We start from the raw sequence: 22,361 nt of genomic DNA, 5'->3' as shown, positions 1-22,361 counted from the left end.
TGGGTGTATTTTTAAAATGTCATGTGTAATTAAATATATTATTTTTCAATCCATCTCACGATACTGTAAAGCAAATTTAATAATGTAGGAAGCTTCTATTTTCTTGATGGCATAAACAGGTTAAATTGCTCACAAACATTCCTAAATGGTTTTGAGATTCATCATGATGTTTGTCAGTAGCTCCTCAGAGACATCTCTACAAATGAAATTGCTGGCTCTGACTATTAGTTCAACAAGATGATCTCATTTGCTCCCCAGCTTTCACTACAGTAGTATGTGAGATGAAAAATAGGAAAAAATGTTAAATTTAAAAAGCAAATATTAACTGTAACACTACAAAGAAAACCGTATTCTGTGTATAATATCATCTTCTAACAAGTTCTCATTGTGTCTTTGATTCCTTATGTAAATTATCTGTGGTTACTTGTTAGCTGTTTAGTGTTTCAGAAGATAAATCAGGTTTCTGCTACGCTATCTTGGCCAGACATTAAGTCCCCTCACTACTTTTTAGATTCTCTAGACTTGTATTTACACAATAGGGACACCTGTTTCTTAAAGGTTCAGTGGAATTTGGGCTTACTGGGATTTTTTTGTTTGTGTGTGTGTGACTATATTTAAAACAATGAATTTCACCTCTTTAATAAAGGTTAAAGTTCTACTTCTTTCTAAGTAAGTTTTGGAGAAATATTTACATTTACTATTTGAAGGAATGTATTTACATATTTTTTTTAGAAAACTGCCCATTCTGTTTCAAACACTTTGGCGTACACTGTCATAGTACTAAAATTCCTATGATAGCTGTCCTTTCCCTTTGTCATTTCATCCTCTGAGGCTACACAAGTATGTCTCACTGTTACTTCAACTGAGATTCTCCTAATCGCTAGTAAGATTGAACATCTTTTTAAATGTTTACTGGCCATTTGTGAGTTGTCTATTCCAGACTTTGATAATTTTCTACTAGGTTTTTTTTAATTATTATTATTGGTTAGTAGAAATTATTTATAGATTATATGTCTTTGCTTTTTTTGCAGTTATGTGATGATGTGTCTGGATGGATATTTTGTATTATTCATCCTGTTTGAGATTCATTAAGAATCTGTGGTTTTTCATCATTCTGGAAAAATTTCAGGCACCACTTCTTCAACTATTATGTCTCTTCTTCTTTCCTCTTCTTCTGGAATTCCCACTGGACGTGGGACTTAGACATGGTCTGACTTTATCTTCCATGCCTCTTAAGCTCTGTGACAGACACTATCAGATGTTCCCAACCTCTCTCTCCCTTGAAAGGCTTCCCGCTAAATTTAGAGAATGAGAAATGTTATATGCTTACTTTCCCAAATTCCCTTGCAGCTGGTGTGGCCACATAACAGAGTACTACCAATGAGCTGGAGGGACACTGGGAAGCCTTTTGGTTTCCTTATCAAAGGGGGAAGATGTTAGGCACTTGCTCTTCTCCCTTCTCCCTCCTTCCTGCCCTGCAGACAGGAGTGATGTCTGGAGCTTGGTAGTCATGTTCAACCATAGAGAAACAAGTCTAAGGACAAAGAACCAACAGATTAAAGATGGTGGAGTGAAGAGAAGAGACATTCTGGGGTCCTTGATTATAACATTGTGCAGTGAACCATTCCTGAAACTAAAAAAAATATATATATATACACACACACACACATATATACACATATATATACACACACACGTATATATATTTATGGTTGAAGCAACTGTTGGGTTTTCCATTTCTTGAAGTTGAAAAACCAATTAACTAATAAAACCCCTCTACTACATTTTCCATTTTTAAATGTCTCTGTTTTATGTTCTGTGTAATTTCCTTAGATCTAGTTTCTAATTCAGCAGTTCTCTCTTCTGCTGTATCCAATCAGTTTTCAGCCCAACTGGTAACTGGTATTTTTAATTCCAAATTTTAATTTCTACAAGTTTTACTTGATTCTTCTCCAAGTCTTTTTTTTATAGTACTGTGTTCTTTCCTTATGATTTTAATATGTTTAAACATAGTCTTTTTAGGTCTCTTTCTTCCTGTTTTATTATCTCAAGTTCTGGTAGATGATCCTCTTGGTGGTGCTGCTGACTAGCTCAAGTAGATCGATTTCTTTTCTTTTTTAAAATTTTATTGGAGCATAGCTGATTTACAGTGTAGTGTTACTTTCAGGTGTACAGCAAAGTGATTCAGTTACACATATACATATATTCATTATATTTCAGATTCTTTTCTCACGTAGGTTATCACAGAATTTGAGTAGAGTTCCCTGTGCTATACAGTAAGTCCTTGTTGTCAAGTAGATCATTTTCTTGAGCGTTTTGTAATTCTGGATTGTGAGTGTGTTTTCAGCAGCCTCTGTGCTACCGGCCCAGGAGCCTCCTACAGCAGAGACAGTATAAACCGGGGGCTGCTTGCAGTAGATATTATAAATTTGGACTCCAAACCTCGTCTGACCCAGTTTTCTTTCCTTACAGGAGATTTTCCTTTTTTGGCCACCAAAAAATCCCAGGAGGAGACCAAGCTTCCTTATCACCTCCCTGGACTGGAAGGTGAAGATTTTTATTTCCCCGTCACTAAGAGTAGCATTTGTGAGCCTTGGTTTTGTGCAGGGGTCTCAGGACTAATGCACTGTTTACAGGAGCTCAGGGCCTTGTCTCTTGCCCCTGCGTGGGCAAGAACCACAGCCTATACCCTTCAGATGCCCGCTCACTATGAGCTCCCTCCACCACCCCAGCTCCAACCCTGGGGGTGGCCAGAGTCCCAGCACATGCCTCAGGGCTCTGGTCTTCACTCCTCTTTTAATTTCCAGCATCTGGTTATTTCCCAGTCTTTCTTCAGAGATCAGCTATGTATTGATATTTTTTAAATTACATTTTATTCAGATTTCTAGGTGCCTTGAACAAGAGGGTTTTAATGATAATTCAGTCTAGAACTGAAATTTATCCACAGTGAAATCTTCACTGAAAACACTCTAAATCACATGTGGTCAGACCAACTGGATAATTTTCATTAGGAATCATGACTAACATATCTTCAGCAGATGGATTTCACTGTTCTGTAAAAATTATTTAGTAGATGGTATAAAGTTCTTCCTCATATGATTAGAACAAAGTATCACAAGGACACGAAGGAGGATACTCACCAGGCTGGGTTTGATGCCTACACTTTCAGCTGCTTCAAATGCCAACAATAGATTTCTTTTCTAGGTTAAAAAGACAAAGACAATGAAATTATCACTAAAAATATATAGCTTTTGCTAGGAAAAAACACCAACTGACATTCCTATAAAGATTACCTACTGTTTATAAAACATTTAAGTTTTGAAGTCAAATATGCAACCAATGATCTTAGTTTATGGGGAAAAAAAGATTAACAGGTTACCGTTGTCACTAAAAATGACATTATTGATTCATTCCTGACCATCAAAGATACATTTTTGTTAATTCGGTTATTTATTTATTTTTTTGCTTTGTCAAGATTTATGACATACACATTATGTTGTGTATCAAGTTGTTTAATCATGGTGTTACACCAAAAAAATTACCCAAGTAATATGTACACATCGTTAAACATAGTCATATGAAAAACTGTTGCTTCCCTCAATCCTGGTCCTCGGGAGAAGAACTTTTTGTTTCTCTCTTTAATTCTGGTGATCTCCTCCATATCTCTGTAACTGCTCACAGCACCGTTGCTTGATGTCCAAAATAGAGGCATTGGCTTCTAACTTCTTCCCAAGATAAATGAGGACTTAGGTACCTCTCTCCTCCCTGCATTATACTCACATAGCTCATGTTACTTATGTTTGTGACTTTAACCATTTTCCTTAAACCTCCATTTCTTGTCCCATCAATTACAGACAGCAGTTCCCGACTCCACTCTGTATGATAAGGAAGAAGTTCCCTTGCCTTTCATCCACCTTGTCAAGTTTTAAACTGTTAAAGCTGATGGAATTTGCTTCCTTTTCTTCAACCACACTTAAGTGTTCAGCACCCTCTTAACAGAAGGACTCTGAAGGCTGAACACAGTAAGTGGTGTTTACACAGCAGCTGAGATCAGATTCCTCTCCCCGGTTCCACAGTCGTGATGCTGTGCCCCTCAAAACATTTCTTCCAAATGATTTTCTTCTTTGTAACTCGACCAATGGCTCAAAACCACACCACGTTTCAGTGTGCTCCAGACCTGGACCTTGACTGTCTTCAAGTCCGTTTGCTTTCAGTTCTGCTTGTTGGGATTTTTCTTGCTGGGAGAAGAACTGTGCCTCCTTCTCATCTTCTGGTTTCTTATCTTTCTGACTATGGTTTACAATCCATGATATTCTCTTTGTACCAAACTGACTTTCTGTTCTAACATGTTCTGTTCTCTCATTGCACCCCTTTATTAGACCCCCAAGCTCTTAATCGTATCATTATTCTATGAAACCCTTCAGCCCTGGAGTCCTCCAGAACCTGTCAACTGAAGAAAAAAAAAAAAAAAAGCACAACCTATAAGTGGAGAATGATGTTTTATTTGGTGGACATACTGAGGACTTAAGCCTGGGAGACAGGCTCTCAGATAGCTCTGAAGGGATTGTTCTGAAGAGGTCAGGGAGAAGCCAGAATACACAGGAGTTTTTCAAAAACAAACCAGGTAGTTGAATATCAAAAGATTTCTGCTAATTAAAGAAAAAAAACAGGGCCTCCCTGGTGGCGCAGTGGTTGAGAGTCCGCCTGCCGATGCAGGGGATACGGGTTCGTGCCCCGGTCTGGGAGGATCCCATGTGCTGCGGAGCGGCTGGGCCCGTGAGCCATGGCTGCTGAGCCTGCGCGTCCGGAGCCTGTGCTCCGCAACGGGAGAGGCCACAGCAGTGAGAGGCCCGCGTACCACAAAAAAAAAAAAAAAAAAAAAAAGAAAAAAACAAACTTCTCAGGCTAGTGAGTTTAGCACCTTTCTATGCATGGGAAGATGCAAGAGTCTGGGCTCACTGAAATCATTTCTCTGAAATGTACCTTCACTATCTAGGGCCCGTATCCTGCTTTCTTCCTCCATCCTGGATCCCCGCAGGTTACACGGTCGGGGCGGGGGCAGTGGCTGAGGGCTTGATGGCCGCAACATCCTTTGTTTACTGATATGGCAGGTGACACTTTTTGTCCACAAACCTCATGTCAGTCTTTAGATAATACCCCTGTTCTTTTAAAAAATTTTTTTATCTATCTATCTATCTATCTATGGCTGCGCCCTATGGCAGCTTGCGGGATATTAGTTCTCCGAGCAGGGATTGAACCCACACCCTCGGCGCTGAAAGCTCAGAGTCCTAACCACTGGACCGCCAGGGAATTCCCCTGAGAACCATATTCTACTAGAGCACATTCTTAGTTTCCCTCTTAAAGAAAGGCTGTGGGAGAGATACATTTTCTGGATGCATTCATATACGAAATTTTCTCTTTTCTACCATCACACCTGGTTAATAATCTGGCTGGATACAGAACTCTAGGTTGAAAATAATTTCCCCTAGAACTTTAGAGGCTCCACATCACTTAGCCCTCGTCTGTTGCTCCTTTTTTGAGACCCTTTCTGGCTGTTCTCTGATGCTTCTTCATCTGGATGAACTTAAGAATCATTTGGTCATGCCTCCTCCCGCAATTCATTTGAAGTCATTCAGATTATATGAAACTTTAATTAAATTGGTAAATTAAGTATAATTGGGAGACGAATGTTTCCCTATGTATTCATGTTTTCTGTTGCTCAGCAGAATTTCGTAATTTTATGCATTTAGATTTTCTACAGAATTTTATACATTTCCCCACTTCCCCTTTCTGTCCTTTCCGGCACATCTGGTGCCTGAAGATTAAGGGGTCCGCTGGACACTGAGGCAAACTCTCTGTACTAGGTACCAGGTCACGGGAAACACTAGAGCACGGCAAAAAACTTTTCTTCTGGTCTGTGGTCGGGGCCTTGGAAAGCCGTTGACCTGTGGTCGTCTTGCCCAAGCCGCCGGCCCCCTTCCTCCATATTAAAGGTAATTAATGGGGATGGACTGAGTGGAAACTTTAACACTGCTCTCCGTCCTGCTGAGAGGGGAGCTGTCCAGTGTTTCCTGGCTTCCTTTACTTTAGCCCCAGCCAGCAGCAGGAAGCTCCTATTTTGGTGCTAATGAGGCCTTTGTCCTTATTTTAAAGTCCTTTAGGTTCATTCTGGGGGAGGAAAGGGGTTTGTAAGCCAATGGTTTTTAGGCTACCATTACTCCAGACATTAAGATACAAACATTTTTTTATGGTTTTTGGTATGCAATGACAAACAGTTTTGTAAATGTTAACACAGTTTTCAGTTCCAGCAACAGTGTTTAAGTGCCCATTTTCTCCCACCTTTACTTGCATAGAATGTTACGATTTTCAAAAGTCTCTGCCAAATGTAACAGGTTAAAAGTAATATTTTGTTTTAATTTGTATTGTTTGATTACCAGTAAGGTCTAAGGAAAAGGCATTTCTAAACTTCAGGTTTTATACAGAATTCCCCCTCCCCGCCCCCCAAGACCCTTTATCCTGATTCTAATGAAACTGCTAGTGTTTTCTAAGCAGAAATTGAACAAAGAAGAAATAGTCGAAAAATTGTCGGAAACCACTCTGAAATAGCATATGGTATGACATGGACCATTATAGGGAGAGGTGGTTTCTGGTGCATGAAAATGACTTTTATTGGTTTTGGTGGCAGCAGGACATTAGTGATGAAGCATCTTGATCCTAATTCACTCATTAGAACACCATCACGGCCACTGTGGGGAGCCCAGAGGGGAGACAGACGCAGAGAGTGTGCCCAGCCAGGACCTTCCAGCCCCTGGACAGTGGAAGCCCCCAGCCATGGGAACTCTGCTGCCAGCTGGCCCTGCAGTGGGGCTCTCACCTGAAACTGACGGGACTTCGGAGCCCCAGCCCAGAATTTCCCCCTCACATCAGTATTTCGTTTCAGACACCAACATAAAGACGGTCCATCCTATCACATGAATCTGAGGACCTCAGCGGGAGTTTCACAGGAGGACAGAGGAATATGCTTTTTACTGGAAAAACACCAAACTTTCCACTGACTGTAACTCACATCCCGTGCTTGTAAATCTCTTTACCGTCTCAGAAGACATCCTTGTTAATGTTTTCAGAAATTCCCTACCTAGTACTGATGTCGCACTTCCACTGAGGAAGGAGGAACAGCTCATGACTTCTGAACGTTCTGGGCTATCGAGAGCTAGATCATACAATTTTTAGATTATGATTTTAATGGGTTTTTACAAATATTACAGGCCTCTCCTGGTGCCCTTTTTGATGTATGTTGCTCAGCAAAAAACCCGAGAAGCACCCAGCGCTGAGAGCTCCCCAGATCCAGGCTCCAGGTGAGGGCTGGACTCCACGCATCCTGATGAGGTCAAGGGCATACTTTTCATTCCAATTAGCTCATCCCCTTTGAAGCCCAACCTCGAATAGGTCCCTTCTAGGAAGCCTTCCCTGCCCGAATCCCTCTCTCTCCACCACCAAGATACTCCCAGGCTGAGTCTCACACACATGCTCAGTTTTAAACTGTAATGATTTGATTTGCCTGTGTTGACACACTGTTTTTGAGAACCCTCATCAGTAACTCTGATAGATAGGAGTTTCTCTCCCCATCCTGAAGGCAAAGCTCCCCCAGGGCAGTGGCCAAACTGTCCCTCCACCCAGAGTGCCTCTACATGGGGGCATTTAGGAAGCAGGAGGCTGGCTGGTCCTTTGGGGAGGCTGTGAAGCCACACGATCTTTTTTGTGTGTGTGTGTGGCCACACTGTGTGACACGTGGGATCTTAGTTCCCTGACCAGGGATCGAATCCGCATCCACTGAAGTGGAAGTGAGTAATCGTAACTGCTGGACCGCCAGGGATGTCCCACCACATGACCTTAAAATGAGAACTCTGGCCACCTGGAGCTCAGTCTTTCATCTCCTCACAGACCCGAAGCCTTCCACGGTCCGACGGCGTGCTCCCCAATGACAGCGTTCTGGATTGGGGAGAAGAGAGGCAACCCCACGTGTAGGAAGCAGGGGCCCCTGGACCACAAGGACAACAGAGTGACTGAGCCGTGATGCCTGGCTGTTCTGCAGGTTTCCAGATACAGGCAGCTGGCCGCGCATCGCGGGAATCATCGGCATCCCGGGAGACGCTGCGGTTTCCATCATCAGGAAGCAATGTCACGATCCCAAGTGAGCAAACAAACACTTTTAGGCCCATTATTTTCCAACACGTCCGTACTGACTGGAGGGCAGAGCGCCCACGACTGCAGGCAAAAATGTCACACTCTGAGGATGTATCTGCATTAGGCATCAATCAGACCTCCCCATCGGCAGGAATACCTGCTCACCGTAAGGAGCACTGTTCTCCCGGCACCAGCAAGACACTCCCTAGGAGACAACCTTCCTTCTTAGTCTTGCCAGGGGCCGTGATGACCCATGACCCACAGCAGACCTGGATCTTGTTAACCATTTAATGCACAGCTCTCTGTCTCAAAATCCTATGTAACTGTGTTTTGACCTCTAAAGGGTGGAACAGTTCTTGGAACTTTCTCAGAGGCTGTTCCCGGGTTATAATCCTCAACTTGGCTCCAAGAAAATTTTCTATTTCTTCGTTAGATCAGCTGATTAATTTTTTTGTCAACGGTGCCCAGGCTGCGTGGACCCCAGGACTCCACATGACCCCGCTGGTCTCCTCCATGGCTGTTCCTTCTGGTCCTTTCGCTGGGACCCCCTCCTCTGTCCTGACAACTGTGGAGTCCTCAAAGCTTGTTCCTTGGTCTTCTCCCTGTGCCTCTGTGAAGTTGTGATTTATAATAAGAAATGCACCTTTGCTCTTTGTCCTGGTTCCTGGCACAGAGCTCCTAAAACCTTTGTAATTTTCTGGGGGGCATCTAATGCCTGGGGGCATCTTTTGTTACAATATTTGGTTTCTGTCCTCGGTTCCAGAAACAGCTTCAGAGCAATAAAGGTGAAACAGGTGTCTTTTATTTTTTGGCTACATTGGGTCTTCGTAGCTGCATGCGGCCTTTCTCTAGTAGCGGCGCGCGGGGGCTACTCTTCGTTGCAGTGCATGGGCTTCTCATTACGGTGGCTTCTCTTGTTGCGGAGCACGGGCTCTAGGCGTGTGGGCCTCAGTAGCTGTGGCTCGCAGGCTCAGCAGCTGTGGCTCGTGGGCTCTAGAGCACAGGCTCAGTAGTTGTGGAGCACTGGCTTAGTTGCTCTGTGGCATGTGGGATCTTCCTGGACCAGGGCTCGAGCCCGTGTCCCCTGCATTGGCAGGTGGATTCTTAACCACTGCACCATGAGGGGAGCCCAAAACAGGTGTCTTTTGTTACTCATAACAAACCCCTTCCAACAACACCAGCGTTTATGTTAATGAGGCAATTTTTTTAAACCCCTGGATGACTGAAGGATGGGGCTGGTTGCCAGGGGAACCAACCACGGGATTAGACGGTTGGAACTTTCTGTCCCACACCCTGACCTGCAGGGGCGGGAGAGGGGCTGGAGGTTGAATCAATCACCAAAGGATAATGATTTAATCAATCATGCCTCTAATAATGAAGCCACCACAAAACCCCAAAAGGAAAGGGTTCAGAAAGCTTCTGGGTGGGTGAACGCATCGATGTGTGGGAGGGTGGCACGCCCCAAACTCCAGGGGACAGAAGCTCCTGTGCTCGGGACCCTCCCGGACCTGCCTCTATGGATCTCCTCGTCTGGCTGCTCATCCGTATCCTTTAATATCCTTTATAACAAACCAGTAACCTCGTATGTAAGCTGTTTTCCTGAGTTCCTTGAGCTGCTCTAGCAAATTAACTGAACCCAAGGAGGGGGTCCTGGGAACCTCTGATCTACAGCCAGTCGGTTGGAAACACAGGTGACAACCTGGACTTGTGACAGGTGTCTGAAGGGGGTGGGCAGTTGTGGAGGACTGAGCCCTTAACCTGTGGGACCTGACGCCGTCTGCAGGTGGAGAGTGTCAGAACTGAGTTAAACTGCAGGACACACAGCAGGTGGCGCAGAATCACCTGGTGTGGGCCCCCCACACGTGTTCACAGAGGTGTCAGAAGTGAGATGCTGAGAGCAGAGGAGCCACACGGGAGGGCCTTTCCTTAGTGCCTGGGGCCCAGGTGCCCCCCACGCTCATGGCTTTAATACCACCTATACCTGCCCTGTTCAGGTTCATGTCACTCATGATATGTGGCTATTTAATTAAAAGTAATTAAAATTAAAAATTCAGTTTTCCAGTCACACGAGACACTTCCCATCAGCAGCCCATGTGGCGAGTGGCTACCGCACGGGACAGCATGGATGTATCACATTTCCATTGTTTCAGCTCAATTAGACACAGCTGGTCCATTCCCTGGGGCCCCAAATCTCTATTTCCAGCTCTGACTTGACCTCTGAACCCTGGATTTGCTATCCAATTGCCTCTGACATTGCTACCTGCATACTTCACAGACATCTTAGATGTAACATGATTCAAAATGGACCATTTCCCCCCCAAATGTTTAATAATCCTGTCCAGCCTGCTTTACAAATTACAAAGCATAAATTTTACTTTATTCCCTGAAACTTTAATACTTCTGTGATGGTTAATCTTATGTGTTGACTTTGCTAGGCCTTGGTAGCTACATATTTGACTAAAAATTATTCTAGGTATTTCTGTGACGTATTTTTTTTTTTTTTTTTTTTTTTTTTTTTTGCGGTACGCGGGCCTCTCACCGTTGTGGCCTCTCCCATTGCGGAGCACAGGCTCCGGACGCGCAGGCCCAGCGGCCATGGCTCACGGGCCCAGCCGCTCCGCGGCATGTGGGATCTTCCCGGACCGGGGCACGAACCCGTGTCCCCTGCATCGGCAGGCGGACTCTCAACCACTGCGCCACCAGGGAAGCCCTCTGTGACGTATTTTTAAGATGAGATTAACATTTAAACTGGTGGACTTTTGAGTAAAGCAAATGACCCGCCATAACGTAGGTGGGCCTCACCCAATCAGTTGAAGGCCTGAATGGAAAAAGACTGATCTCCCACAAAGAAGAGGGAATTCTGCTGGCAGATGGCTTTTAGACTCCACCTATAACACCAACACTTTCTTGTCTCCAGATTGCCAGCCCGCCCTGCAAACTTTGGATTTGTCAGCCTCCACAACTGCATGGGCCAACTGCTTAAAATAAACATCTCTCTCCCTCTCTCTCTCTCTCTCTGTATGTGTGTATATATAGCTGTGTGTTTACACACATACACACCCACATCCTAGTAGTTCTGTTTCTCTGGAGAACCCTGACTGATACACACTCTAAACAATTAAATCACTTTGTTCAGTTATCATCGCCATCAGTGCCAGGACCATTTGGACTTTACTTACATCCTAGTGTGAGAAAGTCAAAAACAGAGCTTTCAAACATTTCTGTTCCTTCCCCCTCAGTAAACAGTCCTGCCAGCCAGACACCTGGGTCGCCTCTGACTTTCTCTTCTCCCCACAGCCACTTAGTCACCGCGTCCAGCTGGTTCTGCGTCTCAGATGTATCTCGAATCTTCCTCTGCCTTCCTACCCATGATGCTGCCACCGGCCTCCACTAACTGGTGAACAGGGAAGTGAGCTCTCACCACAATGCTTACAACTTCCCAACTGCAGCCTCTCTTTCATTCTTATCCCCGTGACAGTTCACTTTTTCACAGAGAGATCTTTTCAGAACAGGCGTCGTTGTCTGTCACTGTCCAGTGCCGTCTGCCAGCCGTCGTGGAAGCCAGGCAGCATGGCAGGCCACCTTCCCTGTCCCCTGCAATCCTGGCCGCAAGCACCGGGCATCCCCTCGGCTGTGCTCCCTGGCTCTGGAAAGCTCCCCCGCTTCATGTCACTGGCTGCTTCACGTCAGCTCTTCAGCTGGAATTCCGCCTCCTCGGAGACCTTCCCAGCCTTCCTGGTGGAAGTTAGGTCCCCTTGTTCACCCTACAGCCCCGTGTTTCTCTCATGTTCTTCCACATTTTGTTTATTTACAGTGTTACTTGTGACAGGTTTACTCACTTGTTTACTGAACGTCTGTCTACCTCCTGAGGACAAAGAACCTGTCTACGTGCTCACTGCTGCCCTTATTACTGTTGAGTGACGCCTGGCAAGAAATGCTTGTTGAGTGAATGAGCACAGGGCCCGGGACAGCGTTTCCCAAAGTACACTCTGTGGAATATGATTTTTAGGATGTTCTAGGTCAGGATTTGGCAAACCACAGCCTGCAGGCCAATCCTGGCCCTCAGCTCATTTTTGTAAATAAAGTTTTATTGGAACACAGCATGCCCATTTGTTTACAAACGTCTGTGGCCGCTTGGGCGCCACAATGGTAGAGCTGAGTAGCTGTAACAGAGACCACAGATCCATAAAGCCTACCACTGGCCCCCAACAGGAGAAGTCCGCTGATTCCTGTTACAGGTGATTATATTAAAAGTTAAAAAGGTTCTGTGGCTCTGATATAGGTTGGGCTAAACAGAGTCACACAGGTTTCTTTAACAAAGGACCTCTTGAAGTCTTTACAAGTGCTGTGAATCTCCAAAAGTGTGATAAAATATACAGCTTCCCAAGCTTATTTGAGCAGGGAACTCTTTTTAGTGGTGCTTTCTGGTTCTTTGGATTTTGAAAGATTTTGAAAGATTTTGAAAATGCTGGCCAAGGTCTTGAAACCATGAAGGTGAGAGTCCATCAGGGCTTTCTTTGAAAACGGGGTGACAGGAACTTCTCAGCAGCCACAGTCAACTGGGCTCCACTGTGTTTTTCTAGGTAACAAAGAAAACTGAGAACATTTACCAGGGGTGGGGTTCTGCAGTGTAGACCTGTCCTCCGTAGTTATCTGTGCTGGAATCAATACCCCAATTTCCACCCCAAGTCCACAAACCTCACCCCGGTTGGGATGTATCGAAAGTATGAGGAGTTTTCCTTGTGTGTTCTGGAGGGTAACAGGGGTGACCAGGGAGGGGTGGGGGGGGACTTACCTTCTCCTGACTGTTCAGCTCGTGGTACGGGATGTGAGCAGGCAGGTAGGTGTGCAGGAGAGCACACAAGGCCAAGCCATCACTCCAGCTGCTGCTGAAATTGGTGATATCGATGTTCTGTGGGGGAAAAGCAGCATTTATCACTAAACCGTGCCAAGTCACAGACTATGAACAAGACCGTGCTAGGATCCATGTGCGTGTCCACCTCTGGGTTTGCAGTAAGACAAGATCAGACACTACCCAATCTGCTGGCACTACCTTTAATTTTGGTGCCAGGAATGGTGGCCTGGTGTTGCCCAAATCCATTCACAGAAAAGCACAAGGGACTTCTCTGACGGTCCAGTGGTTAAGATTCCATGCTTCCACTGCCTTTGGAGCTCAAAACAGTAGGGAACTTCTTTTTTTTTATTATTAATTTTTATTGGAGTATAGCTGCTTTACAATATTGTGTTAGTTTCTGATGTGCAGCAAAATGAATCAGTTATATATATATATCCTTTTTTTTTTTTTTAAGATTTCCTTCCCATTTAGGTCACCAGAGAGCACTGAGTAGAGTTTCCTGTGCTATACAGTAGGTTCTCATTAGTTATCTATTTTATTCATAGTAGTGTATATAGGTCAATCTCAATCTCCCAATTCACCCCATCCCACCTTCCCCTCTTGGTAACTATAAGTTTCTTCTCTACCTCTCAAAACAGTAGAGAACTTCTGCCCACCCTCTGGTATGTCAAAGGCTCTGATATCTTACTCTCAAATTAACCTACCTAGTCAGCTTTGCACATCCCAGCACCTCCCAGCCTTATGTGGCCAAAGAAGAATCATCACCATCACCACCACCACCACCATCACCATCACCATCATCATCACCATCACCATCATCACCACCACCATCACCATCACCACCATCACCATCACCACCATCACCATCACCACCACCACCATCATCATCACCATCGTTACCTATGACCCCAATTAACAACAGGGAGACCAAGACTAAACAAGAAGACCTTAAAAAACCACATGGCGGGCTTCCCTGGTGGCGCAGTGGTTGAGAGACCTCCTGCCGATGCAGGGGACGCAGGTTCGTGCCCCGGTCCGGGAAGATCCCACATGCCGTGGAGCGGCTGGGCCCGTGAGCCATGGCCACTGAGCCTGCACGTCCGGAGCCTGTGCTCCGCAACGGGAGAGGCCACAACAGTGAGAGGCCCCCGTACCACAAAAAAAAAACAAAAAAAACCCCACATGGCTTATTCCTGCCACTACCCTCTTCTCCCCACAACTTGGGGGCATCTCAGGCGGGGGAGAAAGGAACTCCTCCTTCAGGACATGCCGGGGACCCAGGGCCCACATCTGGCCTCTCTAACAAGTCTTTTCCCACCTCCAACTGCAGTCCAGTGTGGTCCCGGGACCCCAGGACGCCCCTCTGGAGCACCGCCTTCAGCTGTGCGTCCTGCTCTGGGTCTGGTCTGCAAGTACACTCCCACCCCCCACGAGGGGACGTGGCCCAGAGCACAACCAAACACACAAGTTGCCAGGTACCAGTGTGACATAAACGTCTGAGAATCCCCCGCTGGGAGGGGCCAGTCTGTTCTCAGGCTGGACGCCAAAGCCGGGACCCCAGACAAGTGGCTCATCTGCATCTTTGGCTTCAAAAGTCTCTCTGGGGACTTTGGAGCTAGCTGATGAGGCCTGGGGGGCTGCTCTAGACATGAGAAGCGCTTTGATTTTATACCTTCTGAAGAGGGAAGAGCCGAGCGGGGCCACGATCCATCCAGTTCACTCCGAGTCTCCAGCTTTCAAAGCAGACACTGGGCCATCAGGCCCTGGGAAGGGGAAGCCAGGCTGGGCCGGGCCAGCTGCAGGGAAACCGGGCATCACTGTGAGGGGCGGTGTTTCCAAATGCTCCGCGATCCAGACTTAAGGGGGCGGTAGGGCAGAAACGTTTGCTGAGTGTCTACAAGGTGCCTGTCGCTGTGTATTTTCTCATTTAACTCCCAGAACAACCATGCACGGTAAGCCGTGCGGTGCTCATTTGACAGGTGAGAGAGCTGAAGCGAAAAGAAATGCTGCCGGTATACCAGAGTCATGGGCCAGCTCCCGCCCGCCCGGCTGCAGGGCACGAGTCCTCTTGCTGTGTTTCCTTCCTCCTTTTCCCTTTCTTTTCTCTCTCCCTCCCTCCCTCCCTGACTTCCTTCCTGTGTAAATTCACTTTACACTGAAAGCGTTTAACACTTGGTAGATCTTTCTTTCCCTAAAACATGAAAACATTTTCTACACTTCTCTCTCGTGCCATCTATGACACAAGGCATCATTTTTCTCCATCTGCACAATCTTCACTGGCGTTTGGAGAGGCCAAAGGGACCCAGAGGGATGACAATGCCATCCACCTCACAAAACCAAGACGGCACCCTCTGTTTTAGTTCACTGAACACCACTCAGGAACAGCTTTTGATCTGAAGTGTAAATGTCCTCGTTTATTGAGCAGGTTGAGATGAAAATCTGGTGCGACCACAGCCAGGGTTGAAAAGTCAATCAAAACGACTCATGTCCTCAAAACAACTCATGTCCTCAGGACAGCGCAGATGGCCGGGTCACTTCCGGGTGGACAGCCGCTCGCAGGCCATCGGGGATCGTTGAGACACACGCGGACCCTCACGCTTCAGCAGCGGGACCACCCAACACTGTCCCAGACAAAGGAGGCAGTGTCCTAGCTTTTAAAAAAAGGAATAATGGAAATTCCAAATCCGGTCAGCTCACCAAATCCAACATCTGGGTCAGGAAGGGCTTCTCTTTCATGTCAACTATTTCCCAGGTTTTGGACTTTGAACAGTTCTGACTCTAGCAGAGACAGACGGCAGCAGGCTATGATTCACATTACGTTCATTCCAAGAACATGACGTTATCAAAAAAACCTTACCCGTTTTATCTCTGGGTGGAACAACCCAGCTCTAGTTCCCTGAAGGTCATCTGAAACTGTCCATGGTTCTACGTGAACAACAAGAGTAACAACAATTCCCACCTCAGCACAGCTGGCGGGACAGCTAAACACGTGTGCATCTATGGTCCCTCTGGTCAGAAGGTGAGGGCCAGCGTGCAGAGGCATCAGGCCTCAGCGGTCGCCCTGTTGCTATCACCACCCCACGTGCTTCCTTACTGCCCCCCAAGGTATATTTGGGTGAGTGAGGGGTTAGCTGTGGGGTGACACAATTTGATAACGGCCGTGTTTTTCACGTGAATCACAGGAAAGGGGTGAGCTGATGTGTGCCCTACCGGGTCTCTCTCACTTGAATCCCTGTTCACCTGTGCACCCGTCTTCAGATCACTGACCTGAGTGCTCTGAGGGTCTCTGGTCAGCAGACCGAGGGGGCGCAGGGGATGCTGAGGATGCAGGGGGATGGCCTCGCCGAGCAGGGAGCCGGGGCTTCCTGGGGACAGCACGGCCTTCCCAGGGGCCCTGCAGACTGGACCGTGCAGACAGCTTGGGGGTGCCGATGGCAGCACGGGGACCACCTATCTCTGGGTGGCCAGTTTCCCTGGACAAGAAAGGCATCCAGGGTAGCTGGGCAGGGGCTGTGGGCCCAGCCCCACTGCCGTGACCAGAGAGGTCAAGGAAACACAGCAGGTGGTACTCGTGGATGGGACCAGGGCGCCGGGTAAGGGCAGAGAGAGGACAGTTTCCTGGGCCAAGGAACAAGGTGACTACTGACTCCAGGCCCCACTCCTGGACAGGATGAAAAGCCTTCTTTTCAGTTGGGGATGATCAAGATTGGCTCCGTCTTGGTGAGGGGTGAGGCTTCCTGAGCTTGCGGGCAACAGTCCTCAATGCTCACAGATGCACTGACCAAGGACAAGAACACAAACACCCCGTGAGTACTAATACGATGTCTTCCTCTTCCTAATGACCATTCAGTTGAATCTTAGGGCTTCATCAAAAGAAAAACTTAGAGAAAAAAGGAGAACGGCCAACAAGGCATTCTACAAGATAGATCCTCAATTCTTTTCCTTGTTACTTATTCCTGAGTAAAACTGACTGCGATAACTGCTATCCTTGACTGGAAGTCGGTAACTGGAAAGGAGCACGAAGGGGATTCTGGGCGGGGGCAATGCTGTGTGTCGTGAGCTGGACGCTCGTGACGGGGGCTACATGCACTTTGTGAAAATTCACTGAGCTGTACGTGTGTATGTACAACAAAACCTACATCAATAAAACAGGAAGGAAGGAAGGGAGGAGGCGGAGGGAGCGGGGGAGGGGCAGGGGGAAGGGGGGGTGGATTAGGAAGGAAAAAGGAAAGAAACTGGGACCCTGATCTTCTTAAGGGGCTGAACTGTGGCTATTAAAAAGAATGCCAACGTTGTGCAATTTAGGTACTATAAGGTTTACTGGCGGGAAAAAGCAGAGCGACAACCAAAAGAAACTTGCTGATTATTTTCCCAAGGGTGATTACTCACTGCAAATTATCTTTAACTTTCTCTGGGATATAAATACCTCAGAGATATTTCTGAGTGAGAGAAAATTCTGGGGAAAAGAAGGCTCAGATATAAAAAAGGTAACATTCTGAGCATCTCCAAAGTAGGTTAAGTTTCTAGGAGCACTTAGAAGAGAATTTCGTAAGATAAGAGAATTCTGTCCTCAGGGCAGCAAAAGTCATTTGAGAAACATGGAAACACTGAAGGGCACAGGGGAAGCTAAACTAACTTCAGTGAACATCCAAGAAAATAATCAGAGTGGCTGAAACTGTAGACAAGTTCCAGAAGGGCGAGTGGAGAAGCAGCACTCTTAATGCAGAGGGACAGAGCAGAGCAAAACCCAGCACGCCACAGCATTTGCTTCTGGAAGGTTCATTTCCTTTGCTTCTGTCGCCTGGAAACACCAACATCTGGTAGAAACAGGAACCACTCTACACGGCTGGGTCCCCTCAACCCCACCGAGGATGTGGCTGTGCTCCCACCCTGTCTTCATCTTCTCTCAGGGTCTCTCTAGGCTCTTCCGCTAGATTTCTAGGAGCGGGTCGAGTCTGTGTGCACTAAATGCACGAGTTTTTAAAAAGTTAAAAAGAAAAAAAAAAAGAAGGTTCTGGGAAGAAGACAGGAGACTGATTAGAAAATGCCATCTGTCCCCTGCTGTAGGGACCAGCTGTCCTGGGCACAGGGAGGCCTTAGCATCCCCTCTCTGGGACCTCCTGGACCTTTTTTGGAGACATCTTATTGTCACAGCTGTAGAATCAGACTGGGTTTTTTTGGGGGGGGGTGGGGGCGGGGAAATGTAACAATTTATAGCTCATGGAGGATAAAAGCAGCTCATTCCTCAGCAAGGTTCAGCTCGGCTAGGAAGGAGTCCTGGGGAGACCAAGCTTCCTTTGAAGATTTGGCGAGAAACAGTACAGAGCACGTGAACACATGGCGGGCAGGGGGTGGGTGAAATCACCACAAAGGCGGCCTGCACGCCCTCCCCTGCACGTGACCCGGCCTCACTCCTTGCCTGGATACGCGTCTGCATTCATCCCATTCCAGGAGCCGGTCCAGCCTCAGGCCACCCGGTGAACCCCGAGTGGCCTGGATCCACACATGGACAGCACAGTCCTCAGCCGTGGAGTCATGGAGACCTGCCTGTGGACCACAGGGGCCCCTCTCTGCAGATTCTTCCGTTCTGAGGCCCCGTACCGCTGAATGTCACTGTACTGGGTGCCCACTCTGATCACTGCCTCCCATCCCCCGAACACACCAGCTCTGCACCATGATGGAAACTGTTCCCCAGCAGAGAGCTGTGACCATGGGGTCACCTCGTGAGTTTCCCTTCTCTCGGAGATTAGCTGCCTGGAGATAAGTATGTCTTACCAGATAGCTAAATTTATAAGCCAACATCAAACATTATTAGAATATAGATGAACGGATTTATCATCTTGGGGAAAGAAAGCCATCCAAGGCACAAGAGGCAACGAGCATAAAAGAACTGAGAGAACCGACGACATAAAATTAAGTTTCTGTGTGACAAAAATTAAAAATAAGATAGATGCATACATACAGCAAATGACTAATATCCAGAATATATTCCTTTAAACCATGAGAAAGAAACAACTCAAGCAAACACTGGCAGAGGAATGAACTGGTGAGGTGCCAAAGAGGAAAAACAAACAGTCAGAAACATAAGAAGAGGTGTTCAGTCTCACCAGAAAATAAAAATAGCAAAATATTTCACTCAACCAACTGGCAAAAATGAAATAGATTCTAAATTCACAGAGGTAATGAAGATACGGGGAAATAGGTATTCTTATATTGGCTGATAGGAATACAAATTGGTACAGGCTTTTAGGAAGGCAACTGGAAGCATTTTTTTTCATGAAAATATGATTTGATCAAGCAATTTCACTTCTAGGCAACTTTTCTAGAAGAAATAGTCATGCATCTGCCCAAAGACATACCTACAAGAATGTTTACTGCAGCATTATTGTTCAGAATGGGGGACCGGCAATACCCTAGGTTGTCTACCAATTAAGCTAAATAAACGTTTCTTCTGAAAAACTTAATAAAAAATCTGTAACTCAGTTTTCTAATCTGTATACGTTCCTATGAAGCTCATGGGAAAACTGTGATGTTCTGGTTTTTGATATGTTTGCCATATGCAGGAACTTCTAGATACTTGGTATTTTTCATGAATTATTGGATAAACGTTAGTCTAGAGGATTGGTCCTGTATTTTTCTACATCATCATTGACTTAGTTGAGGAAATCTGGGAGAGACAGAGAATAACAAATGCATAGATTCAGACGCCCAAAAGATTTCAATAAATCAGAAACAGGAACCAAATTGAGCTGACATTCAACCTAATTCTTCATCTTCCTTTTGTATGTGTTTCTGGGTTTTTTTCTACAATGACTACGTGTTACTTTTACAATTAGGAAAAATAATACACATTAAAAATATTAATGGCGTCAAATACAGACAGAATAAGCCAATGTAGATTCCAAGGTGAAGAATGAATCTGAGTCCTAATAATTGTATGTTTCTGTATTGAATAGTTCCTTGGGTTATGCCCTCTTTTTTCTTTTCCCCCCCAAAATTCTGAGGAAGAATACAGACTTGGCTGTAGATGAGCGAAGGAAAATGGAATTAAGAACTTGCTAGAAAGACAGTCTAGTGACCATAATTTTTTTCCCCTTGTGATAGATTAAAGGGGGCTACAGAGTCTCCGAAATCTTCCACTGGAGGGGCTGTGTGTACCCCCTCCTCCTGCTGAAATCTGGTTTGGCCTTAATAATTTATGTGAGTGTTGAGCAGTGACCCGTGGGACCCTCAAGGCTGGGGCACAAGGAGCCTTAAGCTTCTACCCAGGACTCGGAACACCGTCTCTGGGAGCCCCGAGGCCCCCGGTGTGCAGAAGCCCACCCCAGCCAAGGGCAGAGGCTGTCTGGAGAGAGGCTGGTTAGCCCCCAACTGTTCCAGGCCCCAGACATGGTGCAGCAGAGCAAGTCAAGCCTAAACTGAAGACTTGGGAACAAAACACTATTGTTATTCTAACCCACTAGATTTTGGGGTGGTTTGTTGTACAGGTATAGGTAACTCAGAACTTGCTTTATGTACCTCTTTTATGTCTGCTGCACAGTGGAGAATGGAAACCAACCTTTTGTTTCTCAAGCAAATAACTTTGGGGCTTCCTTGGAATTCCTTTCCTCTCCTGATCCTATTCATATCATTGTTTTAATCATTTGTTTCTCTACTTAAGATTTTATGTGACTGATTATCTCTCAAATCAAGTCTGAAAAGTTTTGCTTATCCTTTTTTTCCCTCAGTTGTACTAGTCACATTTAAAAAAATTATTTTTTATTTATTTATTTTTTATTTAAAATTTTCTGGAAAATTGAGGTACAGTCAACATACAATATTATGTGAGTTTCAGGTGTACGACACAGTGATTCACAGTTTTTAAAGGTTATACTCCATTTATGGTTATTACAAAATATTGGCTATGTTCCCTGTGCCGTACAGTATATCCTTGTAGCTTATTTATTTCATGTGTAGTGGTTTGTATCTCTTAATCCTCTCTCCCTATCTTGCCCCTCCTCCCTTCCCTTTTCTCCCCACCACTAGTTTGTTCTCTGTATCTGTGAGTCTGTTTCTTTTTTTGCTATATTCACTAGTTTGTTTTATTTTTTAGTTTCCACATATAAGTGACGTCATACAGTATTTGTCTTCTCTGTCTGACTTATTTCACTGAGCATAAGATTTAAGATTTTATGGTCATCTCTCTGGAATCCGTAAGGTGGGTTAACAGGGGGTAGGATGAAGGGGCCTGACCTATTCCAGCTTCAGTATGTTCCCAATCAGGTATGGCAAATGCACCTGCATTATTATACTATATACTCCTTCTCAAAACTTTCTTGGCTGTTCTTGTTTGTTCTACCAGGTGAATTTTTAATTATTTTAAGTTCATGAATAAAGAAATCCAATTAGGATTTTTTTAAAGTTTTACTTATTTAATTTATTTACTTTTGGCTGTGTTCAGTCTTCATTGCTACACGTGGGCTTTCTCTAGTTGCGGCAAGTTGGGGCTACTCTTCGTTTTGGTGCGCCGGCTTCTCATTGCAGTGGCTTCTCTTGTTGCGGAGCACAGGCTCTAGGCACGCGAGCTTCAGTAGTTGTGGCACGCGGGCTCAGTAGTTGTGGCTCGCGGGCTCAGTAGCTGTGGCTTGAGGGCTCTAGAGCACAGGCTCAGTAGTTGTGGCGCACGGGCTGAGCTGCTCCGAGGCATGTGGGATCTTCCCAGCCCAGGGCTTGAACCCGTGTCCCCTGCATTGGCAGGCGGATTCTTAACCACTGCGCCACCAGGGAAGTCCCCCAGTTGGGATTTTAATTGGAACTGAATTCAGAGATTAATTTGGAATAATTTACTTTTTCAATGATTCTTCCCACACTGTATCCCTGTTGAAGGAACTGAGGCCTCGAGACCTGGGAAAGCATAGCTCAGAGCAGGGAGTCTAGGAAGGGTTGCCCTTTGCCTTACATGGCGAGGACCAAGGGGTAAGTTACGGGGGAAAGAGAACAGGAACATCTTCTGAGGATAAGGGCTTTCTGATGACAAAAGGGCTGCTGTGTCTCCAGGGATGTACAGGCAGATATGCATAACCTCTCCCTGGAGACAGAGTCAAAAGGGTACTGACATCAGAAGAGTAGCTGGAGCTTATCTTTCTTGCTTCGTCCTTCTTCACTGAACAAGCAGTGGAGCGTCCCCAGCCACGACTTCCCTCCCTGAGGTTCTCTGACCTTGGCATCGTGACACATGGCCCTGTTTCACTGCAAGTGCCCTGTTGCCTCAGGGCCGGCCCCTGAACTACCTAGCTGGGTTGAGTCCCAAGCCAGCGCCCCTCCCGCCCTGCCCCCAGCTCAG

General features: G+C 46.0%; 1 protein-coding gene across 3 annotated transcripts in view; it reads right to left on the bottom strand.

The window, feature by feature from the left end:
• Positions 1-22,361, bottom strand: part of SPECC1 (sperm antigen with calponin homology and coiled-coil domains 1) — a gene marked incomplete at both ends in the record, with an annotated part of 179,832 nt that overhangs the window by 5,002 nt on the left and 152,469 nt on the right. For all 3 annotated transcript variants that reach the window (XM_079724746.1, XM_079724747.1, XM_079724748.1), the window contains 2 exons: positions 3,141-3,200; positions 12,980-13,096. In XM_079724746.1, coding sequence (XP_079580872.1) covers positions 3,141-3,200; positions 12,980-13,096 — 177 coding nt within the window. The remainder of the gene's footprint in view (positions 1-3,140; positions 3,201-12,979; positions 13,097-22,361) is intronic.

The sequence above is a fragment of the Hyperoodon ampullatus genome (genome assembly GCF_949752795.1).
Source record: "Hyperoodon ampullatus genome assembly, chromosome: 19".
Classification (NCBI taxonomy): Eukaryota; Metazoa; Chordata; class Mammalia; order Artiodactyla; family Ziphiidae; genus Hyperoodon; species Hyperoodon ampullatus.
The sequence above is the reverse complement of the archived record's forward strand: the minus strand, read 5'-3'. Positions and strand labels throughout refer to the sequence as shown.